The sequence below is a fragment of the Ooceraea biroi genome, chromosome 1, assembly GCF_003672135.1.
Source record: "Ooceraea biroi isolate clonal line C1 chromosome 1, Obir_v5.4, whole genome shotgun sequence".
Lineage (NCBI taxonomy): Eukaryota > Metazoa > Arthropoda > Insecta > Hymenoptera > Formicidae > Ooceraea > Ooceraea biroi.
The window spans coordinates 6636010-6658505 of NC_039506.1; the positions used below are offsets into that span (position 1 = coordinate 6636010).

The 22496-nt window shown below is 40.2% G+C and overlaps 2 protein-coding genes across 9 annotated transcripts; one reads left to right on the top strand and one right to left on the bottom strand.

Moving 5' to 3' along the window:
- The first annotated feature begins 735 nt into the window (after window positions 1-735).
- Window positions 736-3736, top strand: LOC113562662 (asparagine--tRNA ligase, cytoplasmic-like). The gene is given in 11 exon segments (XM_026972664.1): window positions 736-907; window positions 1143-1209; window positions 1344-1751; window positions 1820-1977; window positions 2067-2210; window positions 2278-2426; window positions 2504-2632; window positions 2724-2973; window positions 3050-3119; window positions 3122-3312; window positions 3383-3736. Coding segments are annotated over 10 exon segments (1659 nt in total). The 5' UTR covers window positions 736-907; window positions 1143-1181; the 3' UTR covers window positions 3515-3736.
- Window positions 3737-3872: 136 nt separating this feature from the next.
- Window positions 3873-22316, bottom strand: LOC105286771 (dmX-like protein 2). Of its 8 annotated transcripts, none has more exons than XM_011351958.3 (32): window positions 21891-22316; window positions 21193-21390; window positions 20917-21070; window positions 20553-20636; window positions 19790-19996; window positions 19566-19701; window positions 19121-19318; window positions 18811-18992; window positions 18461-18688; window positions 18217-18373; window positions 13462-18095; window positions 13066-13380; window positions 12880-12981; window positions 12614-12814; window positions 12289-12522; window positions 12028-12165; window positions 11709-11941; window positions 11453-11634; window positions 11003-11369; window positions 10691-10924; window positions 10355-10607; window positions 9759-9963; window positions 9418-9685; window positions 9070-9243; window positions 8898-8996; window positions 7392-7478; window positions 6221-6281; window positions 5825-6033; window positions 5604-5748; window positions 5121-5338; window positions 4946-5029; window positions 3873-4873 (listed from the first exon to the last, which is right to left on the bottom strand). In XM_011351958.3, the coding sequence occupies exons 1-32, from the start codon at window positions 21975-21977 to the stop codon at window positions 4757-4759; spliced, it is 10191 nt and encodes a 3396-aa protein (XP_011350260.1). In that variant the 5' UTR covers window positions 21978-22316; the 3' UTR covers window positions 3873-4756. The 8 variants fall into 8 exon arrangements, with proteins under 8 accessions (XP_011350260.1, XP_011350261.1, XP_011350259.1 ...); XM_011351959.3 differs by having other exon boundaries at window positions 18461-18670; window positions 20553-20651; XM_011351957.3 differs by having other exon boundaries at window positions 20553-20651.
- Between the last annotated feature and the right edge of the window lie 180 nt (window positions 22317-22496).

Genomic DNA, 22496 nt, shown 5'->3' on the forward strand with positions numbered 1-22496 from the left:
TAAGTAACTCATAGGTCAGTTTATTTTTGCAAATTATTTTTTCAGGTAAAGAATCCGTTCAGTTCAAGAAAAGCTAGAACTATCGATACTTCTTGCTTTTTTTGTTAAAATATTAAAATTCCTACTTTTTATTTATTTTTGATTAATTTTATTATTAAAAATTAGGATTTAGTAAGATTATACCACAGACAATGAGATTTAATTAAATATGAGTATGAGAGTAATTTAATATGAGTTTTGCGTCAGACGCAAAACTTTTATATTAAAAAGGTCGACAGGAGTGACAGTAAGGTCTCTGGCGAAATAAGAATAAACAGTAGAATCGTTTTTCGTTTTTCGACCTCAATATGAAGATAGATATAATTGTGATATTCGTGGTCAGAAGAATCAGCTGCAGATTCGGAAAGAGCGATTTTTATGAAAAAAGGTCTATAATTTTTCCTTTGACAATAGCACCTAAAGTGCAAGCGCAGTTGTATAAAATCCCATACTTCCATTTTTTATAAATTTTTGAGGTCCAGATTGCAAAATCGGGCTGTTTATGACAATTTACGTATACAAGGAATCCATATAAAAAAAGGATAAAAAAATATTTCTTCTCGGAGGCAAAAAGGAAAAGTACGAAATTCATATGTATTGTATGTACATACATACGTGCAATTGATAGCGACATGTCAAGTTGCGTCATCCTTCCTCCCACCACCACTGCCGGATACAACGTTTGCGAGACTGTTCAACCGTAGAGCACTGTGGAGAACGTTGCTGCACGTTGCTGATGACAGTAATGACACGTTGAGTTTCGTCAGACGTTTCGTAGAACCAGTCAGATCTGTACCGGTGAATTGGTAGCAAAGAATTAACCTCTTTCAAATCATCCGGCGCACCTCAGAGGCAGGTTTATTGACAGGTTAGAACCTTTTTCTCTTTGTAAGGTATTCTATTTTTTTTTAAATATAATATAGAATACCTGATATGACAATATGTTAAACGTTTAATGCACTGTTTTATGATATATCTCTTCTTTATTTAAAATCTTTATTTTCTCCTTCATTTAAAATCTGAACTTTGTACAAATATAATATGCAATTTGCTGTCATTATAAAGTTATATGGCAGTTGTAATTAGTCAGTTTTATTTTCTAGCATATCCAAATATACTTGGAAGCAGATTTATCATTCAAGATGTCTGAGAAAGAGACGACATCATTGGGTAAGTTGCATCACATAATCGCGACAGTATTATATGATAAAAATTATAATGCACAATTTTTTGAGTACATAATAGATTTATTTAATGAGTGTGTTATAACACTGCAATGTAATTAAATAAATATCCTGTTTAAGGTATTTATACATCAGAAAAGCATGGTAATGACGAGACAGGGGATGGTTCGGAAGTTAGCCCCTTCAAAACCATCTTAAGAGCAATGCGTCACGCTGGCAAGGAACCCTTTCCAGTCATCTATTGCGATTCTCATGAAGATGGCAAAAAATATGAACCAGCATCCAAGTCTCAGTTGAAAAAGGTACAAAAGATCTGGGTTAGAGAACAGCATAAAAATGAGGAGAAGGAGAAGAAATTACTGGAGGATGAAGAAAAAAGAGTGAAGAATCTTGAAGAAGCCAGAGCGATTGTTATAGAGGAGGACAAATCCTTGCCGGCAGCGAAGCAGATTAAAATTGGACAAGCTGTCACTCACAGAGATCAAAGAATCAAGTTGTTTGGATGGGTGCATCGACTAAGGCGGCAAGGTATAGTCACATGATTAAAATTATCTGTGTTTATGGTGCCTTATTGAGCTTTTTATATATTACTATAGGCAAGGCACTCATGTTTATTACGCTGCGAGACGGAACAGGCTTCCTACAATGTGTATTGACTGACAAGCTTTGTCAAACTTACGACGCCCTGATCCTTGCCACAGAGGCTGCCGTTCAGCTGTTTGGAACTTTAAAAGCTGTCCCTGAAGGGAAAAGTGTATGTCCAATATACAATGAACTCGGCGACTATTGGTGATAAACATATTTGAATAATGTTGATTAATTTATGCGTTAACATAATTTTAGGCACCTGGTGGACACGAATTATCTGTCGATTATTGGAAACTGATTGGGCCGTCACCTCCAGGTGGTGCGGATTCCATCTTGAACGAGGAAGCTCTGCCTGATGTACAGTTGGACAACAGACACATAATGATCCGAGGCGAAAATGTACATGAAAGTTCTAATGCTCTTAAAACAGTATGAGTTATTATTGAATCCTTGTCTTCCGTTCTAGACATCGAGAATCTTGATCATGAGGTCTATATTGACACAAGCATTCAGGGATCATTATAAAGACCGCGGTTATTGCGAAGTGACCCCGCCAACTTTGGTACAGACTCAAGTGGAAGGTGGCTCGACTCTCTTCAAGTTAGATTATTTCGGGTACGCATCAGATAAGCAAGATGAGTTTTTCATTCTGTAATCACGGATAAATTAATGAATATTTTTTCTTTTTAAAGGGAAACTGCTTTTCTCACTCAGAGCTCCCAATTGTATCTCGAAACGTGCATTCCAGCGATGGGAGATGTGTATTGCATCGCCCAGTCGTATCGAGCAGAACAGTCGAGAACGCGTCGTCATCTTGCCGAGTTTGTATACAAATTTTCTTTCCGTGTTAAACTAGTTGGCTTGTTCTTTTTCTCCAGCTACTTTTTAAACTACTACCAAATTACTTTTTAGATTCACGCACATCGAGGCGGAATGTCCGTTCATCACTTTCGACGATTTATTAGACCGGTTAGAAGACTTGATTTGCGACGTAGTTGAACGAGTTTTGCAATCACCGCTCGGTCACCTCGTGAAAGAATTGAATCCCAACTTCCAAGTGCCCAAGAAGCCGTTTAAGCGGATGAACTACAGCGATGCGATCGAGTACCTGAGAGAAAATAACATCACGAAGGAGGACGGTAGCTTCTATGAGTTCGGAGAGGTATGAATAAATGTTGTAAGCTCTAATCCTTTCAACGGATCGCAATAAGTGATCGCAATAATCCTTTATATTACAGGATATTCCAGAAATGCCAGAGAGAAAGATGACCGACGCTATTAACGAACCGATAATGCTCTGCCGTTTCCCGCCGAGATAAAGTCATTTTACATGCAACGTTGCCCGGAAGACAGACGTCTGACTGAATCGGTCGACGTGCTCCTGCCGAACGTGGGTGAAATCGTTGGCGGTTCGATGCGTATCTGGGATTACAACGAGATGATGGAGGGCTACAGCCGTGAGAACATCGATCCAACCCCATACTACTGGTACACAGACCAGGTAAGAATGTATAAGACTTATGGATTGGCGTGATGACAGGATTGTATGAATAATTATTATTGCTCGACAGCGGAGATACGGATCCTGCCCTCACGGTGGTTACGGGTTGGGACTGGAACGATTTTTGTGCTGGCTGTTGAATAGATACCACATACGCGAGGTGTGTTTATACCCGCGTTTCCTGGAGCGTTGTCGCCCATAAGAGCATTCTATCGATATGCGTGTATGTCGATGGTACATTAGCATAGAGACATTTCGCTTTACACTACAATAATAAAATATGCAGCATTTAAATAAGACACTACTTAATATATCACTGAAAATGGTTGTTTAAATAAAGATATTGTATGTAATTAAATATTGATTATTTGTATCTTTGGGAAATAGATAATAAAAGAGAAAATCTGTTAGAAAGCAACCCTAATTTCGTATTATGTTTTTTTATTATTCAGAAATTGCCCATCGGCAATATCCTTTCGCGTGCCTTACGGGATAATATTGCATCACGTTATAGAATGGCGACAATGAGAAAGGAGGTATTTCAAATACACGTATAAGGATTTGTTTGAACCAATTCATCGAACTGTATTGTAGAACAATAACTTACATTGCACACATTGTCTCTAGTTCAACAAATAATACACAGAAATCGCAATATCTCTGTAGCATAAAGAAATATCTCGTTTTATTAGTCAATAGCTACTATAAAGATCAGCTAAATCGTCTTTAAATTATCTGCCGCTATAAACAGTAGAATCATTAACTGATTTATAAATATATATATATATATTACATATTAAAATATGAAGGTACGTAGATTACATATCATTTATCTCGAATTGTTTAATATTACTTTCATGAGAAAGGAATGATCATTAGCAATACATATGCTGCCTCATATACGAAATACACTTTAGGGAAAATACAGCCGTTCTAAATATCGCATTCGTTTTCGGTTTACTACGGTTCGTATATTTGTATTTTTCGCTGCTTTGGTTTCTTTCTTTCTTTTTTTTTCCTTTAGACCGGGAAACATTTTGAGTCGTTTATCGTTCTAAGATTACAACTTTGCTATGTTTGGACTATGTAAGAGCTTCAGTTTTAAACAACAACAATATTCGTGCGGAACTTTTTACCTTACCGTGTCGTAAAGTAGTACTTGACAAAACGATATATATATATAATTTTTATAAATAACATTCAATTAGCTTGTCACAACACACTAGCCATGCAAAAGGATACCGCATCGTTTGCACGGTCTGTATGTAAGAGTAGTATATCGTACAACAGCGATGAGAATTGCGTAGATTTCTTTTTAACAATTCGTGTTGTGTGTGTGTGTGTGTGTGTGTGTGTATATAATCAATAAATATCGGCTCTCTTAAATAACATAATTACACGGTTTATTAATTTCTCTTATCATCTCCCTCCATTTTTTTTAACCCTAATAAAGCGCTTGTACTACACAATCGCGTTCTGGCAGTTGACGGACTTTCATCGAACCATCCGCTCCGCATGAGAACAGTCGACCCGCGGAGTCCACGTGTAACTGGGTAACACCCTGGCGAGAAAATCATCATGTAATCATCATGTAGCTACTTCGTTTACTTCAACGAATCGCGGATCATCATACCTGTCCTATGTTCTTGAAGAAGCTGGACCGTGGATGCTCACCAGGAAATGAGTACAAGAGGGAATGGACGGTCAACCCCCATATCTACGAATAAAATATTCGATATCGTTTGTTATCGGCGAATGATGCATGTTGTAAACTTTTTTCAAACGCTTATAAAAACAAATCGTCGTACCTTAATGTCACCATCACCTGCTCCACTGACGAAAAATTCCTCGTGTGGATCAAGCGCTAAACACTTTATAGCCGATTCGTGCGCTTGGAACCTGTGCCTTTGTTGCCGCTGTCGCACATCGAATATGTTAATGTCACCCTTCTTGCCGCCGCTGATCAGCAATTGATGCTGCGGCGCCAGTATTAACGCACTCGCTCCTTGTTCATGACACATGAAGCCTGAAACATGAAATACCACTAATTCGATCACGATTACCAGAAGAAGGCCGATATCATCCGTTAGTAATCAAAATCATTTTTTGATATTCAGGGCCACTTCAACCAAACGCCGGTTAATTTAATCGTCGATTAACTTACAGGGCGATCAACATAAAAATCTCTAATAATATAATTCTCGTATAAATAATATAAGTTTTATGTTGATCGCCCTGTAAGTTAATCGACGATTAAATTAACCGGAGTTTGGTTGAAGTGGCCCTCATACCTTGTACAAGAGACTTGTTTTGTGGAAGCAGTGTGTCCCACAATGCTACATTCCGGCCTTCCGAGCCGTGACCTGCGGTGGCTACGAGACTGCACGCGCCGAGGAAGACAAAGTCCGAGGTCACTTTACTGTGGCATTGATACGTCTAAAATAGAGATTCGATAACGTCATCGTGAGCGAATGTATCGAGTGATACGTTCAATATTGAACAAGATTCTTACGAAGAATGGTCGAGCCGTTCCTTCGCGGCAGGCAACTTGAAATAGACTCAGATGACCATCGGAATCGGCCACGCCGAATTTGTTGCCGTGTTGAGAAAATCGCACGCGGGTCACTTTAGCGAAGGTTCCAGGCGCTCTTGGAGTAGCGACAGCTGTCTGGTGTCCCCATTCCCATAACGACACAGAGCCATCTTGTGATCCGGTTAAATCTGATGTCGACGATATGGAAAAAGAATAGAAACGTTATTACTTACTGAATCTTAGTACGCGATAATCAAACGAAGAAATATTCGAGATTGAGATATGTCAACTCAAAAAAAGATCTTTCCTTTGGCTACATTAAAATACATGATCATAAAAGTCTTGCATTAAAACATTTGATAGAAAAATACTCACAAAGCGGTAAAAGCGGATGTGAAGAAATTCTTCTAATTCCATCGATTTTGTGCTTCAGAATCTGTCGGAATAAATTCAGTCGATTAAATTGATTGAATCTGTGAGCGAAAAGATTTCAGATCGAGATATGTACATTTATATATTTTAGCAGAATTAAATACAGTTTTATAAAAACATTTAGCAATATTAGGAAATAATGTTGGGTATCATTTCGATGCAAGATAGGTTTAATAGAGCTGTATAATGAACATTTAACATGCGTTGAACATCGCAACAGGTTTCCGATTAAAATAATGTGCAATTAATATTCGGCTGAAACTGCTTTTCACATCAGCTCACAGAACTAGCTGTTGTAATGTTTATCTTTATAGTAAGCGTTTTGTGGATGTTTAATTAATGTGTGAACATAAACATAAATGTGAATGCGAGGTTTAGACAATGAAACATTAATAAATCTTTGCATATTAAAATATTATGATTTTCGTAAGAAAAATATGAGAAGTATGATATTATCGAAAATTGAACATATTACCTGCGAGAGTTATATCTACAGTTAGTCAAATAAGATTGAAAAGTTTAAACATTAATACATGCACTGGATACCCACATTACAAACATGTTCACTTGATATTGATGTAATGTTCATGATAAGGACAGTGAGTTTCCACATAGCAAATTAGAAATAACATCTATAAAGAATCAGGGGAGCAAATAAAACACCATATTTGCTAATGTCATCGAAGATACGTCGATACTCTTGTAAAACCGTCGTATCGCACTATTGCATCGATAATATCGATAATATAAGCAAAGAAAAATACAAATCAATACATTGTGCATAATCGCTACGAACTCTTAGAAATGATAACGATAACGACTATGTATTTCTAAAAACAGGCCTTACGATTGAACTGTATAAGATCTTCTTGAAATTTATGATATCTGATTCGCAATATACGTAAAGAATCGTAAAAATGCAAAGTGATTTTTTAATGCAATTTGTACTTTTGAAATAATTCCGATGATACAAGTAACGATACATGACGTATCACCGCATATGAAATTTTCATATCAACCATTTGCATATTATAAATCAGATATCTGATGTTGCCGAAAAAAGTTAAACATGAAATTTGCACTAGAACTAGGGTCTGTTACATGTAAATCTCACCGGCTTTAACAAGTGTTTGCTCCTATCAGCAACAAATTGACAGAAACGCAGGTCGTGGGAGCCAGGAAAAGCAGGCATCCCCTTCATCTGAGCGAGCGAATGAGCCGCCAGTTCAGTGACGCAGACCGAGTTAGATGTTAGGCAAGCATTGAACAAGCAACATTGTCTCCGTCACCACTTGTGCTACCCTAACCCAGTACACCACATTTGCGGTTTACAAGACTTGTCTCGCCAATGCGTTTTCTCTTTATGATTATTAAAATGTATGTAACATATGTAATCGCTATTTATTCCAATTAGCAAACGCTAGATACAAATTTGTCTGATTGAAAGAAAGGTAATCACCTGTGTTGCAGGTTGTCGATAAGTGTTTCTTGTTCTTTCTTAATTTTAGATATTTAAAAATATAAATATACTTTCAACATTTGCCGCACAAGACGCGAACAAGCCTTGAATTTAACCGCAGCCTGATACGTGAGACACAGTGCACACTTTAGTCTCGATATATATCATGCAATGTGAATGATTCATTTATAGACATAGCTTTTTCCTGTCTGATGCGAGATGCTGCTCTTGTACTCGTATCATTTTGATTGTAATTACCCGAGTACCGTCTAATAATCCACAATATATATCATTTTCGAGTCACAAAGATGAAATAAAATGTTCTTACAAACAAAAACTCGTTACCTAGGTGAATGTCATACAAATGTACAATGTATATGCATTACAGGGATTTGATACACATAGGATTTTTAGAATATATACTGACAGTACACGTCTTGCGCTTAAATCACTATACCCTCATTATTAAAAACTTGTTAAAAGCTTCTCATAATTTCCTACGTTGGTGGGAAACTCTCGTTATTAGATGCTCAAAGCTTTTGTCGCTAATCTTGTAAGTATTACAAATATTTTGTCAGTTAGGATTAAGCTTCCTGCGTGTGAATTAATTATTTTCGTTAAATACTTCTAGTATGATAGTGATTAATTGTACATTTTTTACACTCACGCACGCACACATATTAAAACGATACATAGTGATATACACACTAAAAAAAGCAAATCATGTTTCTGCTCGTGGCATATAATGACAAAAAATAAAAAGAAAATATATATATATATAAATAAAATCAGTATAACACACAGGAAAAGTGAAATGCGTTTTGTTTTACTTAGCTTAAGACGAACTTAGCATTCAATGGGTATTGTATCGAATTACGAATGTAACGCGCAAATATATAGATAAAAATATATAGAAAAAAATAAAAAGTGAAGTAAATATTAGTTTTTTACACAAATGTATAATTTTAGTTATATTTACAAAATTAATTAATATACAAGATTAAATTTGTCATATGTTTGTTCATGGATTTTATTTATTGTAAATATAAAATCTATATACTTATGTACCTCCCATTGAAAACAAATAAGGAAAATCTTGAAAATAAGACGCGCGATTTTTGATATTATTACTATATAAATTATAATATAACGGAAACTCACCACGCTCGCGCCACGTCCACTTTGACTGGCTATACCTGAGTGAGGCTGAGGACTGTTCGTCTGAGGACTCTGTGCCAGCAACGGACGATCTGCTGCTGTCTGTAAATAGTAGTGCGTATAAGATAAAATGTATTATCATTATGCTAGTATGAAATATTGTTAGATGTTATACTTGTATGACTAAGAAACTGGTTGGCTGTACAGGTTCTGGATCAGGTTGCTTATTCAAGTTAATAATATCGAATTCACATTCATCTTCCAGCCACGATGGAAGTTCTAGGAGCAAGGAAATGTTCATTTCTTGCACTTCCCGTGGTGTAGCAAGGGCCATTAAACCTGGATTTACCTAGACGCACATACAAAGTTATCAATCATAATATTAGCTTACCAAACAAATATTATTTAGACAAAATATTTTATATTTACCACGATTTAATAAATTTAATGATCTGTTTTACAAATTTCATTGGTGATTACACATAATTATTATAGCTAAAAAAAAAAGAGTAAGAGCAAAAACCTGATTAAGACAGAAGGCACTGATGCTATCTTGTTCTTTGTGAATAATTCTAACTGGTTCTGGCAAGCTTGTAGTACCACTGTCACTACCCTTATCCTCTCCAGTTCCTCGATGTACACCGTCAACGATCGATTGGGCACTTTCAAGTATTGTTGACAGGGATCTTCGTTTGCCAAACACTGCGCGAATGAAAATATCTTGTACCAATTCCTGTCTAACTAGGTAACACCATAAGCGATTGGCAGGTGCTGCAGACGCCAATCGTGTGCTGAAATCATCAAAAACGTTCCTCTCTTCTGATCCTTATCTCATTTTAACGGAAAATGGCTTTGCATACTTACTTAAAGGGTGTGTTTCCTTTTTCCAATAAGGATCGATACTTATGAATCGCTGGCTTTCCAGGTGTAGGAGAAGGATCTGGTGCACAGCCAGGTATGTAAGTCGCTGCTGGTGGACCCTTAAGTTCCAATTCTTCGCGTAAGGAATCTTGCCACTGTGCAACAATGCCCAGTGTACCGTGGATTAGTGGACTACTTACAGGTAATTCTACAATAAAATTTATACGTATTTATTAATAGCATAAAATAAAAATTGAGAAAGTACAATGCGGAGGATAGGTTCTATAAAATCACGTAATACGAACCGCATAAATTTTATAAATATAGAAATATTTATAAATTTTAATTTTTATACATTTCTTTATTCTCAAAATATATCATCTCGCAAACGAAAATTACATTTTCCTATGAAGTTTTACTTTAAATTTGCTTCTTTTGCTTTGTCAAACTTTAGAAATTCTATAAATTATATTAAATATATTTTCTCGATTTTTAATACGAAAGTTGGTCCAAATAATCCGGCGCGACGTGTTACACAGTTCTTGTACTGGTTCATGTATCTCGATATGGCAGTTAACGTGTTAAGAGACAATTCATACCTTGCATTTCTATGCCGGCGACAGTCAGAAAATCTTGCAATTGTTGTTGTAGTATTTTAACTATTGCTAATCTCATAACGCTCCAACTGTACGAATTAGAATTGCTATGTTCTGTATTATCCTTTGGTTTGCTCTTTGGCTTTGTATTCGTATCGAATACGTCCTCCTCGTCGTCTGTAGAATCCAAGTCCGAGACCGCAGAATCAGAGGAATCATAATCAATTTCGTCCGCGTATTCGGTCTCTATGCGTGGCTGGAAGAATGATATACAGAGTTTTATTGGCCGTAAACTAGAGATGTAGTCTTTCCTTCATGAGAAGCCCGTAGATATCCAACCTTCATGAGAAAATAAGAAATCATGCTCATTTGGGGCGAAACAAATTGTTCTCTGTACGTAGGTTTATCTTCCTTCATATTCGGTTGTTGTCCCGTAAATGGCCCCAACAGCTTCATGTTAAGCTTGACGCGCTGTTTAGTCAATGACGTCATGGTGTTCCATACGCCGCTGGCGGTGCTTTGGATCTCGCTCGCTACGCTATCGCCCCGTTCGATGTTAGTCGTACTACCGCCCTACAAAGAGGCACAAAAATAAGAATAAGAAAATTCAGACATTTCGAATGCGAAACTCACGTTAAAAAATGCTCGTACCTGGCTACTAGTACTTGCTACGCGCAACAATTTCTTGACTCCACCGCCAAAGAGGCAGGACCATGTATTATTGTCAAAGTGTTGTCCTACTAGTCTGTACAAGATATGGCTATCGCAACTGGACAAAGCGTAGATAAAAAGGCTCATGTACGTCGCCACGAAAGCCTCGCAGAGCAAAATGTTCAGCTTCGGGGTGTCTTCGTCTTTCTCCCTAGCTAGCAATGCGCGCAAATTTGTGACTCCTGGCCACTTAGAAGGCGACGTAGTTATGCATACACCATCGTCTGTCGAATATCGTCGGTGATATCTGTTCGAGGCAACTAAATGGCCACCCGAGAACGTTTCCACTTCGGCAACAGCCGGGAAACTAAGAAACAATTAACATGTAAATTGCAGTGCATACAATAATTAATAAATTGACTTGACCACGAAACAAACATTGTGACTTACCTTTCCGGCTGATGATGTTTCATAACGAACGTATCCGAGTCACAGAGCGACTGATAAATACAAGCGCTAAGCGCCACCGCTAAGTCCCTCATAATAAATACTTCACAGTAGTGCGTGTTTCTATTAGGCATCGGCGGATTGCGCAGTTCTACCAATGTTTGCAGCATATCATGTGCGTGAGACTGCAAGGAATAAAGGAACATAATGTAATAAATATCGAAACTAATAAAAAAAAGGTGGAAGTTTTCTGACAAACCTGCAAGTGTCGAACCGGATCAGCCACGACGGTCTTATTGCAAGCAACACTGGCGCTTAACAGAGGTAACGTAGTGGGGAAAGGAAGGGGACTGAGCAATTGTTGTTGAGTCTTCTCCTGTTGCAATTCCTGTAGCAAAAGCACCAATTCCATTCTTACTGATGCTAGGCCTCCACCCGATGCACCATGCAACGAACAGTATGATAACAGTGTCCTCAATAACGTTTCGTTAGCTGAAAGTTATAAAATATTTATTAATTTTGTTGTACACACAGTTGTTTACATAAAAAATTAATAATATAAATTTAATATAATTCACCTTTCAGCCATTTCTTTCTTTTAGCAGCTCTCTGTACTTTAGCTTCAAAGTCCAATTTTTCTGCCACTAGTATCTGATGTAATGTTGGTTGCTCACCAGGTTTGTATGGAGGAACATCATCAACCATACCACCTTCATCTAAAACAGTTATTTTTCTATTATGATAAATTCTTAATATTAAGAATTTATATATTCTAATTTTCAAAATCTTTACTATACATTACACAATAGTTATGTATGAAAAATAAAAAAAAAGATTACACTCTGATGCGTTGTTCACATCTCCATCTGCGTTAGTGCTATAGCTGCAAAGCTGTCTCAGTGCATCAACCTCTCGCTCCAACCACACATACAATTGATATCGCAATTGACCACCGTCCACCTCAAAACCTGTTGCTAACGTAGACAGTTCCTCCATTAAGATCTTCAAGCAAGCAACGAATTTCAATTGCTGTGCCATAATGTCCAATTGACCAGCTGACTTTGCCGCGTCTTCTAAAATTTTGATCATTTCCATTAACTGCACAATTAAATTACAAAAACAAATTAAATCGAATAAAATTTGCAGTAAGAAACAGGTTCTTACTGTTATCATCCTCTGTTTTATGCTCTATTTTATCCTCTTTTTTCTTGTCGAGTTTCATGCTCATGGGAGGACTATCGATGTCCTCGCTTTCGCCCACTTCATCATCGTCCCAGTTTAATTCTAGTTTATCCTCTTCCATGCGCTTAGTACTCTGAGACCAGTCAAATGACGGCGTACCCCAATCTACAGCGGTGGCTGTTTCTGCAAATATTTTGTAATTTTAATAAACTCTTAACATACTTCGTTTAAAACGCTTCTATATATACCTTTATTGTCGTTTATTCCATTTGATGTATTTCCCCAGTTAATAATACCGGTATCTATTTGAGTATCCTGAGCTTTGGACTTATTTGGACTGCTTAGTAAGCCTGGTGAAATAGAAAGTTCCGAATTTACAACTTATTCATGTCAAGCATGTAAACCTATCAACATATACATTCACATTCACTCACTAGGAGAATCCTCGCCATTTGTATCCATTACTTTATTTGGTAGTTTGGACAAAACCTCAAGAGCGAGAGCTGGACAGCCAGCCTTAAAGTGTGCGTGTGCTGTTGTAAAGTACAGCTGCCTTTCCAACGGAGTAATGGTGTCTTCTAACATTAATTGTTTGTCTGGTTGACTCTTCGTCTCCGTGCCGTAACTGAAGCCCGATATCACTACTGAATGTCCCTTCTTCTTATCTTGCGCGGTGACCGCAATGTATTGTCTGATTAGTAATGGATGTGTACGAAGATAAACGTAGAAATTGAAAACATTTGGATTCGCTGAAAATAAAAAGATGAAAAATAAAACTTTTATCAGAGCATTCCATGCACGCAAAAATGTGCAACGGATCGACTACTTACCCGTCGTTCCCTCCGGTTTGTCAGACTCATCGTTATATTGTGGATGCATGTGACCGACATTGGTCAGAAGTAAAGTGTTAAGCGAACCGGAATGATCCTTTAAAATCCATAGGGCCATACTACGCAAGAAAGGATCAGGATGTACCTTGCTCATATCTTGATTTTGTCCATCTTTGTCGCAGCCTAGGATCTCCTCGTACAACAATCTTCTCATGTTAGGCGACGACGTATCGTTTTCGTAAAGCCGGGCTATTACCATCGCGAGCTGAATGTCGTTAAGTTTACTCAAGCACACATCGATAGCGTCCTTTAGCGCACCAGCTAGCAAAAAGAACGCCGCCGCATGTTCAAATCGTTGCTTTCCAAGCAGAGCGAAAGCATTCTTCAGAGCCGCCTTCCTCCACCGGTTTTCGGCGAAATTATTTGAGAAAAAGGTCGTCATCCTGTCGTCCCGTTTATTTCTAAACAGACCCCATACTAAATTCTTCTTTTTCATCGCTAAGTAATAGATTGCCGCGTCTAAAGGATCCTGCTTATGCTGGAAAGCAGCTTTCGCTATTTTTTCTACGCATTTTTTAAGCACCGTATTACTCTTGATCCACCAGCCCACGCCGAGTTCCTTCAGCACGGACCACTTTGGTTGACCTTTGGCATAAGAAGGTATTAATCCCAGCAACTCTTCCTCAGATTCGGAATGGAACGCCCACACGAGATTGTTCGATGCTATACCCTGTTTCTGAAATTGCGCTCTTTGCGCCAGCGGCAGACAGCGTATCAGATAATTATAGTGCTTCATTGCCAACAGGAATCTGAGGCCGCAGTCATCCAACGAATCGGTAGAGACAGTTTCGCCGTCCGGAATACCCGTTAGATTCTCTTTGGCGATCGCGTTTTTTGCCGCGTCAATTGCGAATCTTTCTGCGAAATCGACGTTGCACGTCGACACGGTGTCCGCCAGGGCGAGCAGATGCATCTGATCGAGACTAGACAATCCTGGGAGATGAGTGTGAGTCAAGAGACGCGACAACAGTCTGCCCTGCCTAGGACCGAAGTGGGATATTCCTTGCCTTTCTGGCACCGAAGATCGTCTATCCTTTTGCCGCGAACGCTCATAATCCTCGTCTAACATATCGTCCAACGATTCTCCCTCGTCCACATTACTGTCGAATAATTCGTTGTAATCGTGCTTGTCCTCGTTCTGCTGATGGGGCAGATTGGTTTCTTTATCGGCCATCAGTAGGGTCCACAATGGAAGCGGGGAGATGGACGTGATCTCTGCGTAATCCAGCGTCAATTCCTCCGGGATTTGCGTAGTTGAGCCCCTTGGTTCGAGCGGCGACGTTGTGCCCACGTAACTTACCGACATTGTCCTCGATCGTGACCATCCACTGCGCTGTTTCACTAGGTTTTCATCATCCGCCCGTAGGGAACAGGAGCTGCCTATACATCGCACCAAATGCGCCAATATAGCCTTCACCCATCTGATCTTCCCTGAGTTTAGCAGCTCCATCAACTGCTTGGGATGATACTGTGGCAAAACCGGGCAAGCTATCCGTGATGCCTCGAACAATCCGTAATCCGGCATGTAGTCGAAACTCAAGTTTTCAGTTTGTATACCGCGTTTCTTCTTAGCGTCCAACATCGTCAGATTGATGCTGCTAACGCGCGACAGATGCGGCATGGAAGACACATTCGCCAATCGCCGTTGAGACGTCTCGTGTGCTAATGTGCGCAGATCCTCGTCGCGTAAGTTGCGACTCGCCTGAAACTCATCGGACTCTTGATGCTGCAGATTCGAGTGGAAGCAATCGTTCTTCGGATTCGGCTTCCACTGCGAGTACACGTGCATCTCGGAATCCATGCCTACAACCAGGATGCCATCGCGTACCCAGGATATCTGCATAGGCAGGGGTGGTAGGCCGTCCGCCGTCATCAGTTCGATCTTGCGCAACTTCATCCACCGAATCTCATCAACGAATTGTGGTTGAGCCAGTGATGAGGTCTTTCTCAATATCGGTCTATTGTTACTCTGAGATTCCTTCATTGCCTTCATATTAGCTTGCGCCAAATCCGAACATACAGGAGTGAATAGCATGATCTTGGACCCGACGCCCACGGTCAAAATATGCGAACCATCTTCTTTCGAGACCCAATCAAGCTGTACCAGATGCTTCTGCGTGAGCGGACATGTGTTACCATTCTCTATGATCGACTTGCGTAAAGATTGCAGAGTACTGAACGACGGAACTGCTAATAAGCCAGCGTTCGCTTTCGTTGAATCGCCGTTTTCCCCGTTTCTCGAGGACCGTATATCCTCGTGGCTGAGAGTCTGCAACACCTGAGTGAGCCGCTGTTTCTTTTGCAAAAATCTACTGTCGTACAAATAACTGAGATCCAGATGCTGATCGACTGGTATTCTCGGTAGATGGATATTTTTCAGGTGGATCGTGTCCTCGAGGATCCACTCGCTGCCGCCCGTGCTCTCGCACTCGTATATGGCGACACAGAGGTTCACGTAGCGCGAATCCGGATCGTTTTTCGTAGGACGCGTAAACGACTTTCCATACTTGTAAGCGCAGGCGATGCGCCCACTGTAGGCCGCGCTTATGTTCAACGGCTGGCCGGTGATGTCGATAGTGGATTCCTGATCTTTCCTCGTCATCTCCCATTCGCACCACTCGTAATCTAGCTTGTCGTCCGGCTTCTTTGTTACTTTACACTTCCAAAAGCGCACGGTGCTGTCGCTGCACGCTGTTACAATAATGTATGGCGCAAAACAGGCGGGATAAATCGACGAGCTACTCAAATGTCCCGCAGCAGGTGCGGCATGAATTACCTCAACTCCGTCAGGTAACGGCAATTCCTGCGTGCAAACTTTCGTAGTGGTGATAAGAACATGACTCTGATGGCGACGGGGGAGAAATGTCGAATCGAAATCGGCCTGGCTTTCACGTCGACTCCGACCGCCAGTCTGACTAGTTCTACGTGATCGTCTGCCTTCGTGGCCCAGTCTACCAGGTGTACCTTCGTCGTCCTCGTCCTGGACCAAATGGGAATCCGGTACGTACATCATCGAACCCGATAAGCCAGTACTTTCCGGTTGCGACGCTATCACCAGTCGCCACATATGCACGGTAGTGCCCTGTTGCGTACGTTCGAGAACCACTATGTAGAACGGCTCCTCGAAGATCGCCGACTGTTGTAAATCCACCATGGCATCTAATGTCGATTCCATCAGCCCCAAATCGTTGGACGACGTGTCGACGCCAGGTAGCTTCTCATCGTTTCTCTCACCGGTGATCAGTTGTTCTTGAAAGACATGAAGAAACTGCGTGTTCTGCCAATCGTGCGTGGCGTCGGCAATAGCGTCCAGCTGTATAACGCATCCCGGTCTTGCGGTCGACTGTTGTGACACTATTTTTATTCTGTCGTGGATGGAGTGCCTGATGCCGTCGTCCGACGACATGTCCGTCGAAAGACTGGCCATCGAATCCATCATTCTACTTCTTCTTTCGCTGATCGATACTTCCGCCAGTAACGTTCTGGCATCGATGACAGCCTGGTAGACCCTTAGGCACTCCCCGTCGCTGGCTACGAAGCAGGCACTGGGCGAGTTAGACAAGTTTCCCAGTGTCGTGCTCGGCAATAATGTCGGGATCCAAGCTACATTACTGAATGCCGATATTTCGGGCGAGTTGATACGCGCCAATTCGGAAACTCCGCCGCTCTTTGACAGAGGTCCCACGGCGTCTACTCGCCACAATATCAATTCGCTGCAAAAGCCAGTAGGCGACATGATGTCTTTACCCTTACAGGTATCGTGTTTGCTGCCGCTCACGGTCTCGATAGACTCTGAGGACTGTGTACCGGAAAATTCCGGTATGTTATGATGGGAGGTCGTTACGAGCAGAGGCAGAACGGGATGACAAGTGATATCGTTCACGCGGAAACGGTGCCCGGAAGCCCTGCACGCGTGGCCTATGCTCAGAACTTGTGAGAATTTCGTTTTATCCGCGAACGTCAACTGCCATAAATTCAGAGTGCCATTGGAGTGCTTCGACACCATCGAAACAATCGGACTAGGATGAGCCAACAGATCTGCATCCTGCCCATTTTTATTGCTCTCTAATGCGCTGCCTTCAGTTTTCGTTTGATTCTGATCGTTCGCGTTCTCCAGATTTTTCAATAATTCCTGACCCGTCTTCGAAGTCAGAGTGGATTGCTCCTCATCTTGTTCTATAAGACTAGGTAAAGGCGTTGCGACTTCGCTGGGATCGGCCGGCTTCGACGACGATTTCGCGACTTCGCGGATATTCAGCAAGGGCCCACCGGTGTTGTGAGAGTACATCGACACATTGTGACTCATTGTTGACGCATCGCCGAGCGGGAACGCGTTCGGAATACGAGTGGAAAATGAGATTTGCGCTTGTCGGAAGGATCCGGGATGATATTCGTCCAGCCATTCAATGTGCCAGATCAAAAAACTGCCGTCTATCGGATGTATCGAGAATAGCAAGTCCGGATTATGATGCCAATCGCGTAACAGCGTTTCTATTTTCGTATCCAGTGAGTCTGGTGCATGGTTCATGGTGGACGTTGCATCTGTTGCTATGGAATTGATGGAAGTTGTATTGCTGCAACACAGGGAATTATAATGTGAAAATCTTCATTTTTTTTAATAAAAAAATCTTTTCAATAATTAATCACGTATCGATATGATAGTTGGCGTGCAGAAGGAATAGCTTGCAGATTTACCTAAGACTTGGATGAGAATGCACGCTGTGTACCAGACTGTGATGAGATGAGGTAGTATGTGCGGTGTGATGTTCATCACTACTGTGATCTTCTTGGCTCATTGATCGTCCACCGACGACTTGCTTTTGGGCTTGCGTTTGCAGCCGAACTCCCTTTTCTGAAGAGCACATTATTATTATTATTAATTCTTTTCTTTAATTCTTAGAGTAAAACACGCAATGATTCGTGTAAATTCAACACTCACTCGTACACTCATCCTCGGAATCATGTTCCACGTGTTCAGCATCCTGGTGCTGTAAACCTTCCTCCTTCTCCACTACCTTACGCGTTAACTCCTGCAATATGTTCTCGGCTTGCATGGTGAAGTGCATTTCTTTATTATTTAGCCAGTGTAAGATAAAATTCGGTTCTCTTTCAGGATCTCCGGTAATTAGGCTTGGTACTAGCGGTATATCTATAACATGAACGTATACTATCCACTGACGATTACCAATATTTCAGTAATATTAAAAGAAAAATGCGATGCTAATGTAAATAAAAACAAAAACTTTTATACGCTACTTCATGCGTCATAGAATGCATTAAATACTGTACCAGTTTCTGCATTGATGCTAGCTGCTAAGTGAAAATGCATTCCCGGATAATGACCAGAGGTTTGATAATTATTATGAAAATCATGTACAGAATACGTAGATGGGAGAGTTGGTAGAGTCGGTGCCAGCGTATGTCCAGCTTGATGTTGCTGCTTGGCATGTCGTCGAATATGAAAACACGTTCTACAAACAGAGACTTTATGTATCATTCTATATTTCACGAGACTCTTTGACAAGTATCAGAAAAGTAGAAGATAAATTAAGTGCAGATAAGACATATATATATATATATATATTTTTTTTTTTCATACTTCATGTGCTTGAGACGTTGCATAAATCGGTGCTTGTGCATGTTATGATGACGATGTTTTCCATGATGACCATGCCTATCGGAACCTTCAAACTGGCTCATATTAGCTAAACCTTCGATCTCGGGAGGTATCGTCTCTGCCCACACTCGGCAGATATTGTCACGACACGAGGTGACCAGCATATTGGATACGGAGCCTCTAATTTATGACAAAGGAAAATGATTTATTCATAAAATAAATATCATTTCTTTCTTCCATATATATATACACATACACATACATGTAGTATATATGTATATAACGATTATTGCATAATTGTTTTGTTATAATATAGAAAAAAATAGTACTTTTAAAATTAAAAGAAAGTTTCATTATATAGCGCATAATACTTTTTTTTTATTCTGATTCTGTCATCAAGAAGAAATTATATTAATGTGTTACTTACTTCGGCATGTATTTACTTGTCTTGCGCCAGGAGAGATGAGTTACTGCACGTGGGTGTGCAACATAAACGAAACTATAATTGTCGTTACTCACGGACTGACAGAAATTTGTATGATCTATACTTCTTGCTGGAAATACTAGAAGCAAAAAAATAAGCTTTGATAATGACTAGCCACGAATATAGAAAAGCGATTAGTTTATCTATCTGAATTGACCGACACGTACATTGTTTATTCTCGAACCATATTTTAACCAATCTATCATTCATTCCTGTTGTTGCGAATAGAGTACCATCAGGACTGAAACTCATAAGATGGACTGGTGTGGCCGTACGACATTTCCATACACAGTTCCATCCGCCTGGATCATTGGATGTGTCTCCAGGTCCGGGGCTCTCAGCTTCTCCTCCAATCGAAAACGTTACCGTACCAGCTGTGAAGAAGCAAATTTATGTATTAACATGCATCACAGTTTTTTTAGATACAACAAAATGCATATATCTGGAACATGGAATGAAAGAAGCTTGTACTTAATGCCCAAGTAAATTAGAGATGCGAGAAATGTTCTATGCTCATTCTCTATTTGTAGAAAATCTCCGTGTTTTAGAATAAAATAACATGTCCTCATATTATGCAATAGCAAATTGCGTGACTTGAAATGTCAAATGTAGCAAGCATAAAAATAACTAAGCGTTGGTATCAATATATTGATATTATTACTTGCAGCTATTATATGTAAAATAAAGCAAAAATTAAGCAAAAATTGTAGCAATATCAAATACAAGCACAACATTATTACGGATGATTTATGAATATTTTGAAGAATTTTATCATGTTTCTTAAAGCAACACATTTGTTTTAAAAGACACTCTATTGAGCAAAGTATGCAGATGATTGCCTTTCAGAATAAATTACAATGCAGTGCAAAGCTTTTAGCATGCAAATAACATCAACCACTATACGTTCATTCTCAAAAGGAATGAACTCACGATCCTGAGAAGTGTTTGCCGTAACATTATGATTGCTTCCAGTAGTGCTTGCTTCTTCTGTTTGTAATGTTTTTGGTTTTGTAGCTGTAGGTAATATTGCTGCATCAAGTAACGAGAAAATGATAATTCTAATATTTCGAACTGACACGAGAGGTTAAATGTACGCACATTAAAACATATAAGGTTGAGATGTATAAAAGATGAAGAGAAATCTTGTATGTCACATTAATGGAACTTCACTTTTATCATAAACTATCATTTTAGTACAAATTGAAAATAATTTCCCATAATTACGCAAGATTTAGTTGACATGTGTATTTACACGTCTTAATGAAATATAAAAACCATGAAGAAATAAACCTACCGTGCTCTTCTTGAAACGGCATGATATTTTGATGCCACAATTGTAACAACTCGCCACCTGTTAACAGTCTTGTGCCTTCTAAATTCCATGACAGAGAGGTGATGTTTGATTCTGTTTGCAGACTTCCTGTTTGAACCCATCTGTATTCCAATTGCTATAAAATTAAGAAATTATTCTTTAACATTAAAGAACCACCAAAAGTTGGAAAAAGTAATAAAAACATTTTTTTAAACAAAATATAGGTCTAACAATATATAGGCAAAAATTAATACAAACATGTGAGCAAGTGCTGTGTATAAGCGGCGTTGGTTCAAATATGCAAACTTGATTTTCATAAGCAGCAGCTATCTTTCCTGTGTCGGTACTGCAGTCCAGACAACTGATTCTAATATAGTTGTGTACAGCTCCAGGGATTATCTGAACTCGTTCAAAATTGTTGGCCAAAATCACAATATTACAGCCAGCAGCATACGCCTACATGAAATATGTATAACATTTGTCACAAACAATTGGTTCTCAATCTGTGCTCCCAAATTAATTGGATTAGATGTTAATTTTGTTTTTTCATCAATCTCATTAATAGCTTGTATCTTAAAAATCCAAGTTTCTTAATAGCCTAATGGTTACGTATCAACAAAAGATTGGCACATTAATATGCAACATACATCGCGAGTACAACATACGAAATATTAAAAGAATAAATGTGTATATATATATATATATATTATATATATAGCGTTTCGTGAAGGAAGTCGCGGCCTCAAGGGTAAGCGGAGGCCCGCGCCGTTAGCGCGAGTCAACGCCTTAATCCAAGTGTCATCCGATCAGCTGACTTCCATAATGCGAGGATACCGACTAGTTGGTCGTGCGTGAAATTCTACGAAACATCATCCGGCGGCGGTTGCTGGTCGCTGATCGCGCCGCGCCGCGCCGCGTCGACCGTGACGATTGTCACGGCGTGGACGAAGACTCACCGTGAAGGAGATTCCCTCGACGGAGCCGACGGCGTAGCAGCGATCGCCCGCATTGCAGGCGCCGCTCAGTATCTGATGACAATTCATGTTCGCCCGGTGACGTACGTACGCTTACGATGACGTTAGATCATCGTACGGCGTGATCCGCCGCTCGCGACAGAGTACACAGTCGAATCCTCGTGCAGGCACCACCGATGTCGACTGATCCGTCGTTCAATTTGACTCAGCGAGCTCGACAATCCCGGAAGAACGTCTCGAGGTTGACGCGACACGACGAGCGGACGACCGCGGCGCGGCCATCTTTAAATCGGGCCCCTCAAGAGCGGCGTTGCCACATTTCTCACCGCGCAGTGGCTGGCTAACTGGCTGATCAAAGCGCGACCGGCTACTGGCTGCGGGGACGATACGTCATTGACTGGCTGGCCTAAAGGCGGTTTCCGCAGCGCCGAATCGCGCCCCCGCGACGTCGACAGCCGCGCGCGCATTCTCGTCGCGCGAATTCTTGTATCGATATCTCGGGAGTGCCACGGCCGAAGGTGACGACGTTTACGTCGTCGCGCGATCGAGTTACGATGAAGGACCAATGAAGATCGTGCGACGATAAAG